Source organism: Apteryx rowi, unplaced genomic scaffold (assembly GCF_003343035.1).
Source record: "Apteryx rowi isolate R43461 unplaced genomic scaffold, aptRow1 scaffold_278, whole genome shotgun sequence".
NCBI lineage: Eukaryota > Metazoa > Chordata > Aves > Apterygiformes > Apterygidae > Apteryx > Apteryx rowi.
The window spans coordinates 775,153-788,099 of NW_020449174.1; the positions used below are offsets into that span (position 1 = coordinate 775,153).

General features: G+C 47.0%; 3 protein-coding genes across 11 annotated transcripts in view; 2 read left to right on the forward strand and 1 right to left on the reverse strand.

Moving 5' to 3' along the window:
- Positions 1 to 65: 65 nt before the first annotated feature.
- On the reverse strand, positions 66 to 1,799 carry CUNH11orf1 (chromosome unknown C11orf1 homolog). The gene is made up of 3 exons (XM_026068656.1): positions 1,372 to 1,799; positions 745 to 811; positions 66 to 369 (listed from the first exon to the last, which is right to left on the reverse strand). Exons 1-3 carry the CDS (start codon positions 1,594 to 1,596, stop codon positions 176 to 178), a joined length of 486 nt encoding a protein of 161 aa, XP_025924441.1. The 5' UTR covers positions 1,597 to 1,799; the 3' UTR covers positions 66 to 175.
- A 28-nt stretch (positions 1,800 to 1,827) lies between these two features.
- On the forward strand, positions 1,828 to 5,692 carry FDXACB1 (ferredoxin-fold anticodon binding domain containing 1). The gene is made up of 5 exons (XM_026068659.1): positions 1,828 to 2,034; positions 2,271 to 2,427; positions 2,561 to 2,764; positions 3,450 to 3,608; positions 4,311 to 5,692. The coding sequence occupies exons 1-5, from the start codon at positions 1,863 to 1,865 to the stop codon at positions 5,497 to 5,499; spliced, it is 1,881 nt and encodes a 626-aa protein (XP_025924444.1). The 5' UTR covers positions 1,828 to 1,862; the 3' UTR covers positions 5,500 to 5,692.
- An 88-nt stretch (positions 5,693 to 5,780) lies between these two features.
- ALG9 (ALG9, alpha-1,2-mannosyltransferase) overlaps positions 5,781 to 12,947 on the forward strand; it is a 97,631-nt gene continuing 90,464 nt past the window's right edge. For 8 of the 9 annotated variants that reach the window (XM_026068667.1, XM_026068662.1, XM_026068664.1 and 5 more), the window contains exons 1-8: positions 6,898 to 6,947; positions 7,894 to 8,032; positions 8,229 to 8,363; positions 9,220 to 9,290; positions 10,302 to 10,390; positions 11,441 to 11,576; positions 11,887 to 11,974; positions 12,121 to 12,226. In XM_026068667.1, coding sequence (XP_025924452.1) covers positions 10,342 to 10,390; positions 11,441 to 11,576; positions 11,887 to 11,974; positions 12,121 to 12,226 — 379 coding nt within the window. In that variant the 5' untranslated portion in view covers positions 6,898 to 6,947; positions 7,894 to 8,032; positions 8,229 to 8,363; positions 9,220 to 9,290; positions 10,302 to 10,341. Of the gene's footprint in view, positions 6,065 to 6,897; positions 6,948 to 7,893; positions 8,033 to 8,228; positions 8,364 to 9,219; positions 9,291 to 10,301; positions 10,391 to 11,440; positions 11,577 to 11,886; positions 11,975 to 12,120; positions 12,227 to 12,947 lie in introns of those variants that run through there. The other variant, XM_026068660.1, reaches the window with a different exon arrangement.

Below are 12,947 nucleotides of genomic sequence, written 5' to 3' on the forward strand. Positions count from 1 at the left end.
TTGTGGTCACCTCTGTACACAAAACAAGTGACAGAAAAACACTCAAGTGACAAGCAATACAGCTTGGGAAGCAGGAAGAATATATTTCACATGGTGCTACATTTGGTTTTAATGTCTGAAAGGTTTTTCTGCTTGAAGGCCGTCCTTGTAGCACTGCTGGCAGACAGGCCTCCTGTCATTCTGGAGGCACAGTCATTTGCTGTTGCTTTTCCCACACCCTCTTGTTCCTCCTCTGAGCCCTGGCAAAGGAAATGTTCCCATGTGGAGGTCTGTAGTCAATCATGTAGCAGGACTGCTCAGTTGGTTTGAAAGGAGGGGATTCCAGCTCAGGCTGGTGGCCTGGAAACCAGTGAGGTTCTCGCTTAAATCCTAAAGGAAAAACAAAACAAAACAAAAAACACTCAAGCAAGTGCAAAGTCATAAGACTATATCCAGAAAGTGAAACTGAGGAAAATTTTTCTGCAGAGTAGTGTTTTCTTAGGCTCAAACTCAGGAGCAAGAAATGGGAATTTTGAGTGGCAGCTCCTTGGGGATAGAGGTGATGAGGTTAGCTAGACAAGAACATTTGAAATGCAAATGCCACTCCCTAAATTACTTGAAATACCTGTTACATGGTGGTACAGGAACACAACTCAACAAAGAGAAAGGAAAGCTGAATTCTTTCTTCTCTAAGCACAACTGTCATTTAGAARCTTCTCTTCAGCTACCCTACAGATCAAGCAGACCATGTTTTTGTGCACCTACTTCTTGTTCTTTGCTGCTTTCCCTTGCTGTAATCTGAAGAATAAGTTGTTTCAAAGCAGTGAGCATACTGAAAAGAAAAGCTCATATTTAGTGTGGCTAAACATAAACAAACATTAGCATTATACTAATACTATCTACATATAAGTAAACTTTAGCATTTTGTACCTTACAGGAAGACCAAAGTAACTGCAATTACACTACCTCTTTAACGACAGGTTAAGGTAAGATGACAAAGCTTGGGTGACTTCTTTTGACTCACCATAAAAGGGCAAAACACTGAACAGCAAAGAGAAGACAGTTGGATTGGGGCCATCTTCAAAAGGAATAAAACAGATTAACTGAAAAGCCATTCCTCAAGTCTGCACTCCTGGAGTGGGACTGCTGTAGGGCACTAAGCAGAGGTTGAAAAAAAGGAGCAGACTGTTGCCTTTACCCACTTTTAAAGACCAGTAGCAAACACTAGGAGCAGAGCAGCAGAAAGGGAAGCTGCTCCTGGAAGTATCTGTGTTGCAGCTGTGGCAGGGATAGAGGCATAAAGCGCTGTGTTCATGGCAAGTTAAGTGAGCGAGGGGGATCTCAGCTGAGGCTCGCTATGGCCGCTATAAGGGATGAAGAAGAAGCACCCACCTGGGAAGGAAGAAGTTTGGGTTGTATGATTTTCTGGATATTGTGTTGTTCCTCATTCCAGTTCCCCATATGGGTTTTGTGTGAATAATCGCTTTCATTGGTGGTGCATCTCCAGTCAAATTGGGAAAACTTGGCAGCTGGGCTCCAGTCCGCCCACACTTCCCCGTGGCCGGTGGCACGCACCAGTGAGCTGTGGCAGGGGTGCCACGGCCCTGTCTGGGCCATGCGCCGGGGCACAAAGCGGCCGAAAGGGACAACTGTCTTCCTTTCCGATGCCAAAAGAAGCGCTACTTTTTTTACAGGGGGATAGTTTACCCCCTCAGCGCAGCAGAGGGGTTAAGCCCTTCCCGCAGGGGCACCAACGCCCGCAGCAAGGGCGGCGGGCGCGTTCCAACGGCCGCTGCCGCCCGCCGCCGCCCGCCCCCGGCTCCTCGGGGCGGCGCCGCGGCGCCATCTTGTGCCGCAAGCGGCGGCGGCGGCTCCGCGCCGACATGGGGCCGGGGCGCCGCGTCCTGCTCCTCGGCGAGGGCAACTTCTCCTTCGCGGCCGCCCTCTGCGGAGCCGCCGCCGCCGCCCGCCTCGTGGCCACCTGCTACGAGGGCGAAGAGGAGGTGTCCGGGCGGGCGCTGGCGGCCGCAAACGTCCGGCGGCTGCGGGAGAGAGGTGAGGCGGCGCCGCGGGGCCCTCTCCCGACCTGAAGGTGGGCTGGGCAGCTCTGTACTTTTGTTTTTTTTTTCCCCTTCACAATATGGATGCCCAGAAGCTGAAGTTGTGCTGCAGGTCGACAGTCTGAACAGCCCGATTCAGTCTTCCTCTTTTAATGCAGTTTACTGGTTGCTTTTGTTTAAAAACTTTCTGTAACTTAAAATTTCTTATGCTTCTTTTTGTTTGTCTTTGAGGAGCTGAAGTTCTGTTTTCTGTGGACTGCACGAAGCTGAAGGACTACTTTTTACCAGCAGACGGGGCATTTTCATGTATTTATTTCAACTTCCCTCACTGTGGAAGAAAAGCTGGGGTGATGAAGAACAGAGAGCTGCTTGCCCAATTTTTCTCCAGGTGAGTAGAGTTAGTTCTTTGCAGATTGACTGCTATGACATGGCCTTCTGGCCACATTACAGGTGTTTTGTTAGCTCTACACAAATCCTCAGTGCACTAGCAAATTTTTCTTATTGCCTGGCTTTCCTTCTAGCTGTGCAGAAGTGCTGGCAGAGAAGGGTGAGGTCCATGTGGCGCTTTGCAACGGGCAGGGTGGGACACCCGCTGATCGGCCAAGGAGAGCATGGCACAATAGCTGGCAAATAGTGGCGGTGGCAGCAGGAGCCAGATTTATCTTGAGTGATGTTCATCCCTTCAACGCAGAGAATATTAATGGATATAAATGTACAGGCTACAGGTAACTGTCATGTGACAAAACTCAAATATTGATACTAATGCTTTCATAATGCCTGGCACCGTCTTATCTTCTTTTAGTCTATTGTTTCATGGAGAGAGAGAGAGAAACTCAATTTCATATTCCTTAAAATAGCTACCAGTCTCTTTTGTCTCTAAGGATAATAGCTAAGATTAAAATGAAAGCTTCTTGAGAAAGTATGCTCCAGAAATAAGATTATTTTAGGATTTTAAAGGTCCAAGTGGTCCATTTCAGAACAAATGTCAATCTCACCTTAAAGACAGGAAGGGGACTGTGGTATGTCTATCTGCAGACAATCATAGAATCATAGCCTGATGATGTTGGCAGGGACCTCTGGAGATCATCTAGTCTTACCCCACAGCTCAAAGCAGGATTGGCTAGAGCAGGTTGCTCAGAGCCATGTCCCATTGGATTTTGAGCCTCTCCAAGGATGGAGACTCCACAACCTCTCTGGATAACCTCTTCTGGCTTTTGACCCCCCACACAGTAAAAAATAGAATAGTGTAGCATTTTGCTCGCCTCCTAACAAGACCTGGCATTCAGCAATAGGTACATTAGTGTTATGCTCAGTAGGTCTCTTCAGGTTACGTGTATCACTGTGCACACTTCTGACACATCAAATATATAAATGTATCAATGACTTTGCTATGCTTTTATATATTGCCAGGAGTCAAGATAAATCTTTCAGTGTAGAGGGTGCTTTAAACCACATTTTCACACGAAGCACACCACTTCCACATCTCAAACCTATGATCTGCCAGATAGAACTGGGAAGCAGAAGAGTTTCTTTTCAAGTACCCCAAGTGCTTGTGGATAAAATTAACAGGTAAGATAATTAGCAAGTGTTTGGCAGTAACATGCACTCACAGCGTACATGACCAGCCTGGGTCTCGGATAAAATGGAGTTGCTTCAAGTTCCCTCCTTTCCCCCTTACAGAATTTGTTTTTACATTGCTTCTGGAAGTCTGCTTTGAATTGGCTTTTGGTCATGGCTGGTTCCAAATAAGTCTACAGAAGAAAGAGCACTTTCTGATTAAGGCTGAGGTGAATACTTGCACACAGGAGTAAAGATGAGTGTTTTAGTATGTCATGCAGATGCTTGGAAGGAATTTGGGAGTTGACTTGGTGTCTGCTAACACTGCAATATGAAAGCTAGCTAGGATGAGAAGTGCTAAACTTTTAGACTGCAGAGTCTGGAGAATATGCAGGACTAACTGTATTTGACTGGCTTCCTTAACCTGGTAGTGCCAATGCTTAGTGGCAGCCTCATGATGCTTGCTGTAAAGTTGCTTTCCACAAGCCAAAGTGCAGTTAATCCTTGACTGCAACACAAACCTCAGTGTCTTGAAAATGTGTTAGCAATTATGCCTCTGACAAAAGACCTTCCTTGTTCAGGTGGCTACTGAAAACAAGTTTAATACCTGAGATCAGTTTGGGTAAATTGTTGCCCTCAAATTATGATCACAGGATGGCATTTCAAGCAAATCGGTTAAGTGGTGTCTGTAATTTGCTATGTTGTTTTTTACAGGGGTTTCCTAGAACTAAATTCAGAGCATCCAGTAAGAACAGTCAAGGAGAAGCTCACTGCAGTGCTCAGCCAAGCCTTTCCGATACAGAGCATTGACTGCTCCCTTCCTCTGCTCCACCAAGGTCACATCAATGGTGTTTGTCACCCAAATGTCTTTTGGATCATTCCCAACCCAGAGCAGAATGCAAGCACTGAACAAATGGCTAATGGACTGGCAAATGCAGTGTTATTTTCCCACGTTGATTTTTGCAAGGACACAAATGAGAATGGCTGGATGAAGGTACAAGAGGGCAACCTCATTTCAGAACAGTATTTCCTTAGGCCTTCCCTGCTGCTCTATGTTCAGACACTAATAGAAAGAGCAACCTTTCTGCCTGGGACACTTCATGTTCTTTCTGGACCTGTTTTCAGGAAGTGTCCTATCTCTCCTCACTCTCTGCCTGTTTTTCACGAGGCGGTGTTTGTGTGTGCAGTGGAGAAGGGTATGGAAAACAGCTGTATCCAGATGTTGGTGGATACCATTAGGAGCGGCATATATTCTCTTCACCAGACTGTTTCTGGTTGTAAATTGAATATCACTCTGCAGGAAGCAACGAGCTTTGAAACAGCAGAGCTAAATGACTTTGCTGCTTTTGAAGCTCAGGTTACTAAAATTCAACACTTTCTTTGTGTGGAAACAGATGCTTTAAGCTCCTGTGAGAAGGACTGTTGTGTGGGAACTGTGAGCACAGCTTGTGATGGACCAAAGAGCAGTGATTTGGTGGCTGTGTTTGCATCAGTGAATCTCGACCTCCTAGCCATGCTGATCTGTGGAATAGCTGACTGGCGAATGCTCTGGACATCAGATGAGCGCTTCCTCAGTCAGTTTCCCGGAGGAGAGTTAAGGCTTTTCAAGAGTTTTTCTCTCTATCCACCTTCCTACATGCATGATATCAGCTTTTGGGTTCCTGATAGGGAACAGTTTGATGAAGTTGCTTTTCACACCATTGCCAGGCAGGTGTCACATGAAACAGTTGTATCCATCCAGTTAATTGACAGTTTCCAGCATTCAGAGACTGCACGGAAAAGCCTCTGCTACAGACTGACCTATCAGTCCTGTGACAAGGCACTGAGCTGCCAAGAGGTGGCAGAGATGCAGCTGCTTTTTCGGAAGGAAATACAGCGGTGCTTGTGTGTAACTCTTCGGTAAACCATTGTAGGCTGTCTTCAGCAGCACCTGTAATTGTGCTGGTCTGGAAAATGTGGACTGCATTTGTTGGACCTAACACTGTGTGTTGTTGCAGTGCCTTTTGTAAAGGTGTTGTGCACTTACTTGATGCATCTTCATGCATTTTAAATATGAAAATTCCTGTTAAAAGTAACAAAGACCATGTGCCTTCCTATTTTCTGTGTCAGTAATGCAATCTCTCTTTTTTTTTTTTTTTTTTTTTTAAGTGGAAGCTTTCTTTATGAGGTTCCTGTAATAGCTGTGAAACTGGAATTCATCTACTTACTGATGCCAATTCACTCTTCCTAGTGCTGCTTATGTTCACCCAGCTCCTTACAATGATGGCTACTGTATCAAGTGTACTGAACCTGAGCTTTGTAACTAGTTCAAAAAGGTTGTATGGACTTTGAGCACTAAACAACTCTTGCAGTAGGTGCTCAGTCATATCAGTGCCCACTGTTTGCCGGGTCTGCTCTGTGCAGCTGTTTCCAGGAGAAGGAAGGCCAGTGTGGGGATAGGCCCCGTACGACTCTATCTCAATTCACTGGTAGGTTATTAGATAGTAGTTATTTTATTAATAGCTAATATAGACAGTAATTACTAATAAGTCTGTGATTAGATTCCCATAGATACAAGAACTGTACTATGAGGTGCTGCTTTATTAATAGCTACAATAGATATGAATAGCCACTACTAGGTAACTCTAGTCATAGATTGTGTTACTGGAATCTATTAGATTCTGTGAGGTACGTATATAAATAATTATGGTGGATACCAATTGGTCTTTCTGTTAATGCATTCTGAAAGGTTACAGATCATTTCAATAGCAATTACTACAGATACTGTAGATACTCTAAGTGTTAGAAAGTTGCATTAATAGCATCTATGCAGAGGAATATTACCAATAAAAAATTTCACTACTCGATAAATTAGTAGATTCGAAAAGATTCTGGTAGATTCGAAGAGATTCTGGTAGATTTGAACACCAGAATGGAAGGGCAGGATTATCTATTGGCAGTGCCTAGTAATTCCAGTTGAGTCTAAGGGAACCCTGTGAGAGCTTTTGGAGCCTAGCACAGGTCTGAGCGCTGCAGCTGGTGGGGCCCGTTGGGTCCCCGCGGCCTTTGACAGCCGTTAGAGCCCTTTACATCTGGAGAGGATCGGCTGCGGGCAGAGCGCGTTGCGGGCCGGGGGCGCGGCGCGGCCAGCGGGGGGCGCGCTCCCGGCGCACGCGGCGTCGCGGCGCGCCCGTGCCTGTGCCCGCACCCGGCATGGCGGCCGGCGGCTTCGGCCTGTCTCGCGGGAGGCGCGGGCGCCCGGCTGCCCGTACTCGGCATGGCGGCCAAGGGGGCCCGGCAGCGGCCGCGCGCAGGCGGCGAGGCGGTCCGGCCGCGGGCGGAGGCGGCGGGCGCGGAGGAGGCTCGGGCGGAGTAGGTGGCGGGCGGCGGCGGGGCGCGGGGGGACCGCCGGCAGCGGTGGCGGGTAGAAAGCGAGGGGCGCGTGCCCGCTCCCCGGGCTGTGCGCAAGCGTCACGCGGGCGGGGGGGGAGGGGTCAGCAACAGCCGCGCGCGGGGGTTAACCGCCTCCCGGGGGTCAGCAACCGTCGCGCGGGGTCAGCAACAGCCGCGCGCGGGGCTTAACCGCCTCCCGGGGGTCAGCAACCGTTGCGCGCGTGGGTTAACCGCCTCCCGGGGGTCAGCAACCGTCTCCCGGGGCGAGGGGGGGGTGAACGACCGATACTCTGGAAGGTTTTTACTTAGGGCCGGGGTTTCACACAACAAACCTGCCCCCCCGCCCCGAGCAGGCCCTGCAGCGGAGCGCCCCTGTGGGCATCCTTGGGGCTCGGCAGGCTTGGTGGAAATGTGTTTCCTTGGCTTGTCCAGAGCAGCTTCTGCTTCTCCTGGTGCCACAGCAGCCAGTGCCTACCTTGCTGTCTCTGGGCTGGGGGAGATGGATGAGGTCGTGTGGGGTTGGCTATCAGTAGTGGGGTGGGCCCCGAGGGGTGCAGGGGCCTTGCTTCTGTACGGTGTGGTGGATTGATACTGGGAGGGGGCTGTGCGCCCCACAAAGAGAGCAGCAAATAAAAGTGTCACCCGTACTCACTCGATGCTCTAAACGAACTTTGCATCATAGTGGAAATTAAGGAGATGCAAGCATACTTAGAGCAGCAAGGTCTGAAAGGAAGAGAGCCATTCACAGGTGTTGGCCAAGGGAATGTTCTCAGATAGTGAAAGGCTGTTCAAAACTGAAGGGTTTCTTGGTCCCTTGGAGAACTTTAAAGGCTCTTCCCTAGTTCTTTGCCTAGGGTCACATCACTACTCTTGATCCTGTTACTGACTCTTCGTGGTGCATGTTTGTATTTTTTCTTTGGACTAGACCATCTGGGAACAAAGCAGGACAAGTGTGGGCCCCTGAAGGATCTACAGCTTTCAAGTGTCTCATCTCAGCCAGGTTCTGTGCTGCTCTCTTGAGCAACATCTCAGATTGTGATGAGACGTTTAACTACTGGGAACCGGTAAGTGGCAGCTTCTCCTTGGAGGGAGTTGGGAGTTTGCAATTAGCCCATGCAAATGTACGTTTTTCTAGAACCTGATGCTAATCTGTGCTTTTCAAAGAGAAGTCTTCTTACTCAAGAGTTCAATAATGGGAAGTGCAAAACTGTGGACTCAATCTGATCCACATTTATTTGTTCTTTTAAATCACCTTTGCAGACACACTACCTCGTTTATGGGAAGGGATTCCAGACATGGGAATACTCTCCAGCCTATGCCATCCGCTCCTATGCTTACTTGTGGCTTCACGCCTTACCGGCCTTGTTCCACGCTAGAGTTCTACAAACTAATAAGGTAAATAAGACATATCGAGGCTTCTCTTGTGAGAAATTAATGTGCCTTTAGTCTGGGTTAAACAATTGTTTTGTCTGTTGTCAGTGATAATGGAATTGCTGTTTGTAAGGGTTTGTGAGGTGACTCAAGGAGGGACCAAGGAAAAGTGATTGGAGAGTTGCAGGGAAGTGCTGTCATGTTCTGCACTGCTTGAGAAGGTGTTTCAGAGGGACTGGGGGCTCCCTGATGTTGTCAGTGTCTGCAGGCCCGGGGGCAGTTATACAGGGGTAGCGGGCTCTTATTCACTGTGCGTTGGTGGTTGATTTTACCCCTGYGCTTCAGGAGCCCCTGTTATTTTTCATTCCAGCTATCAGTGACTGTTTTGATTTTTTCTTTCAATGAACTGTTTTTAAAAATGCACGTTTTGCAAGTGACGGTGTGAACTGACCTTGCAGGAGAATAAACAAAACTACTGAATGTGCGTTCTACTTGGGTAGCCTTTGCCATGCTCAAATATTTCTCTGCAACAGAATCTAGGGGCATCCATGATGTTGCATGGTATTCGGATACCCAGGGTGTTCTTGCAAATGCTCTTCTTTACAGTCTTCCAGAATAGAGGGATAGGACCAGCCAGTTCAGTGCACTGTGTTCACTTTATTTGCTGTAAAGGACTTCAGGATTAGAGGGCTAGACCCTGAGCTGCTGGTAGCTTTTGCCATCCCTTGGTATGCAGTCTGGGCCTACAAGAATAGGCTCATTCACTGCTGCCAGATTTGCTCCAGCCTGTTCAGAACTTTTGTTCTTGGGACCTGCTTGTTAGCAGCAGGTGCATCAGCTTCATTGCAAACCTTGTTCTGACTCTGGGTACATCTCCTAGGTTCTTATCTTCTATTTCCTCCGATGTCTTCTGGCCTTCCTGAGCTGCATTTGTGAACTCTACTTCTATAAGTGAGTATAGAAAGTTGTCTGCTGTAAGTGTTTGCAAGCAATGTGAATAACACATTCAATTTTTGCCACAGAAGACATACCCTGAAGACCATATGCGAATGTGTCTGCTAGATTGGGTTGCTTCAAAATGAAACTTAAAAATATATATCCTCAAGACAACTTAATGAAATATTGTTCAGAATTCTACCGCTAGGACAAAATTCTAGTCTGAGATTCACCACCCACATCTCCACTGCAGTGTTTTGCCTTGGCTACACTCTTTTTCTCACTGACACCAGCAAGTAGGGTGGGTGTCTTGTAAACTGAGCTCTGCTGAAAGGGAGACTGATACTGTGTATGCTTATCGTGGTGATGTTTGGTGGGATGCATTGATAGTTGCTCTCTGTGGTGTATCTGCCAGTGGTGTTTACATCCACTAAAAGCAGTAGCCTGAACATGCAATTTTCTTGTTTAAGCTAGATTTTTATTTTTGACAGATGCCTCTTCATTTGTGGCTTGTGTGACTTTTCTGATGGCAACAGTCTGGTTTTAAGGACGTGACTTGTGGCTTTTGGCATGAAGTTGCCATTGGTGGGAATTTGTGACGGCAGAAAACCTTAGATAGACTGATGTTGCTATAGCAGTTCAAACTCCCTAGTGTGAACCTGGTGCATAGTAACAAAGTATAGTTGTAGAAAAGGCGCTGGACTTGATGGACCATAAACTTTGAACTTCTGACCAAGTCTGGTAATTCCTGACTTCCTGAGATTTGCACAAATGCAGTTGACATTAGAGCACGCTTGGTTTCTACCAGAGTTTTGCACTGGTGTAGCTTGAGAGGATCTGAAACCCCAGGCCAGAGGTGACCATGCTGGTCTTCAGATTGCCTTCCTGGGCTGAGGAATGAGAGTCACCCAGCTTAAAGTTTTGAGGATGGTCCAGGAATTGCTTGTGGCTCTGCATGCATTGGGTACTGTGCTTTTGCATACTGAGGATATTTCTGTGGTCTCTAATTCTCTCTTGCTTCCTTAGGGCTGTGTGCAAGAAATTTGGGCTACATGTGAGTCGGCTGATGTTGGCCTTCTTAGTTCTCAGCACTGGGATGTTTTGCTCGTCTGCAGGTAAGTCTCTTCAGCAATGAGCCTAACAATGACTTTGTCCATAGAAACCAAAGACAGGTCCAGAGGGAAGAAAATCCACAGCACTAAAATATCTCTCAAGCAGCCAGTACCCCGTACTAGATAGTTTGCTGTATTGTATTGCAGGTGTTTCTCATGGCAGGTGTGGTGACAGAATAGCTGTTGATTCAGATGACATTTCCTGCATCACTTTCTTTTATCTTCCCTCTTCCAGGGCATGTTTATTTCTACTGCAGCCTCCAGTCTCAATGCAGTGGAGCCATGCCTTTCAAACAGGGTATTGGCCTGCCTTCCTTAAACACGATTTAATCTAAGGAAGGAGGCCATGGTTTTTTGCATTGTCATTTGCCTTTGTGTCCTGTCTCTTCTGGCTGGCTGTGCCTATCTGCCAATTAAACTGCTGAAAGTCTTATAAAATACCTGCTGTGGGTATTGAGTAAAGTGTGAAGAGAGGCCTTGAGCAAGACTCTTCTGTATCGCATGCATACCAAAATTTAAAGAAAGGGTAATATCACAGCTTAAGAGTGATGAGACTTCCTATTTTGCCTTTTTTTTGTTTATGGTGAGTAGAGAAAGGATTTTTGCTCTATTGGTCTTAGTAATGTTATAGGTCTCTTCATTCTTCATGTATGTCCTGCCAGTCTGTCCACAATTGTTTCAGAGACTGTCAAGTCAGCTCCCATTTCCTGCTGCTTTTTGAGTGGGTTCATTTCATTCTTTGAGTGTAGCAGGATGCAGAGGATAAAGCAAGTGTTGCAAGTGGTTATTCACCTGCAACCGTGGACACTCTGAACTGGGTACTGCTGCTGGGTGCCACTGGGGAAAGAGGCCTTCACACCTAAAGGAAGTATTTCTGGTCTTGGCGGAACAACAGTAAAGAAGCCTCTTTTTTGCTTTCACTGAAACAAGAGCTTCCAGTATAACATCCCAGCTCCAATGGAATCAATGAGAGATGTTTAGCCTATCCTGGCCTTGTGCAGTTCTCTAACTGTGGGAAAGCTGTGCTAACCCCTTTCTTTCTTTGTGTTGCAGCTTTCCTCCCAAGCAGTTTCTGCATGTACACCACAATGATTGCCATGACTGGCTGGTATATGGATAAGACCTCTGTAGCTGTGTTGGGGGTGGCCGCTGGAGCCCTTGTGGGCTGGCCCTTCAGTGCAGCTCTTGGGTAAGGAGAGGGGTGTTTAGGAGTTTTGCACTTTGTCAAATATTTGTTGCCTGGCTGGGGAGAACGTAGGGGCCGCAGGGCTGGAGGAGCCACAGCCTCATTTCTTTGCTTTTGAACAGCTTAGGTTGGGGAGGATTTCTTGACCCTAATACACGGAGAAGACCTGAGTTGAACGAGTAGAATAGGGAGTAGTAGACTCCAGTGAAGTGATGGTTCTCCTCCAGTTACTGTCCCACTTGCTTCAGGGGGTCAGAAAATCTCATGGTGGGGCAAGATAAAGTCTCCAGTTGATACCTGATCTCTCTTTCAGGCTTCCTATTGCCTTTGACTTGTTAATCATGAAGCAGAGGTGGAAAAGCTTCCTAAACTGGTGTGTGGTATCATTGATCCTGTTTCTGGTAAGTCCCTATAGCAACACAAAGGAGGAATGGTTTGGGCTTGCAATGAATGGAAGGAGGGTTCTATAAACAAAATCACATAAAGCTTTTGGGCTGTCCAGCCCAAAGCTTCTGGCACTCCATACATTATAGACACTTTCTTCCAGGTGCCCTTGGTAATTGTGGACAGCTATTACTATGGGAAGCTGGTAGTTGCACCTCTCAACATTGTCTTATACAATGTCTTCACCTCTCATGGACCTGATCTCTATGGTGAGTTTCAGATAACACAACAGGAAGGGAATTGGTGGTTTTCTTGCTACTGGCAGGGGACGGTGACCTACCAGGTTTTGTTTGCTGATCCTTTTTCGAACATACGCAAAAGCAAAGACAGCCTGCAAGCGCCAAAGAGTGTCAGTTTCAGCTGTTTGCCACGGGGTGTCTCTCTCGAGCTGGGAATCCATTGTCAGCTTTCCCGTTGGGTTTCAAGTGCTTTGAGTTAAGCTGCTTTTAGTTTTGAAGTTTTGTAAACCATCATGAGATGTCTCAACAACCCTGCATCACAGCAGAGAGCTGTTAGTAGCAAACTTGTCTGGATACAACGTGAATGCAACAGGCACAAATGAAATTGTTTTAAACAGTTTGGGTTTGCCCCAGTGTGCAGTCACATTTCCATTGTGCTTTCTGGGTGTTTTTTCAGAGTGGTTATTTATAATAAAGAACTGGGTGACTCATCATATGTCTGGAAAATGCTGGTTACACACTCAGATCAACTGTTAATTTAATTAGAGAAGCCAAGGAAAGAGAGACATCTGCATGTGTATGTACATTTGTGTGTCCATCAGCTTTAATCCTGTTCTTGGCTGTTCTTGTTCCTCACAGTCAAGGTGCAGAGCCTTGGGAAGACATGTAGCAGTGCAGAACGCATCGTTATTTCAGTTCACATCAGGTCTCTGCAGACTTCTTGGTTCCATACTGTGCTTTGGGAATCGTC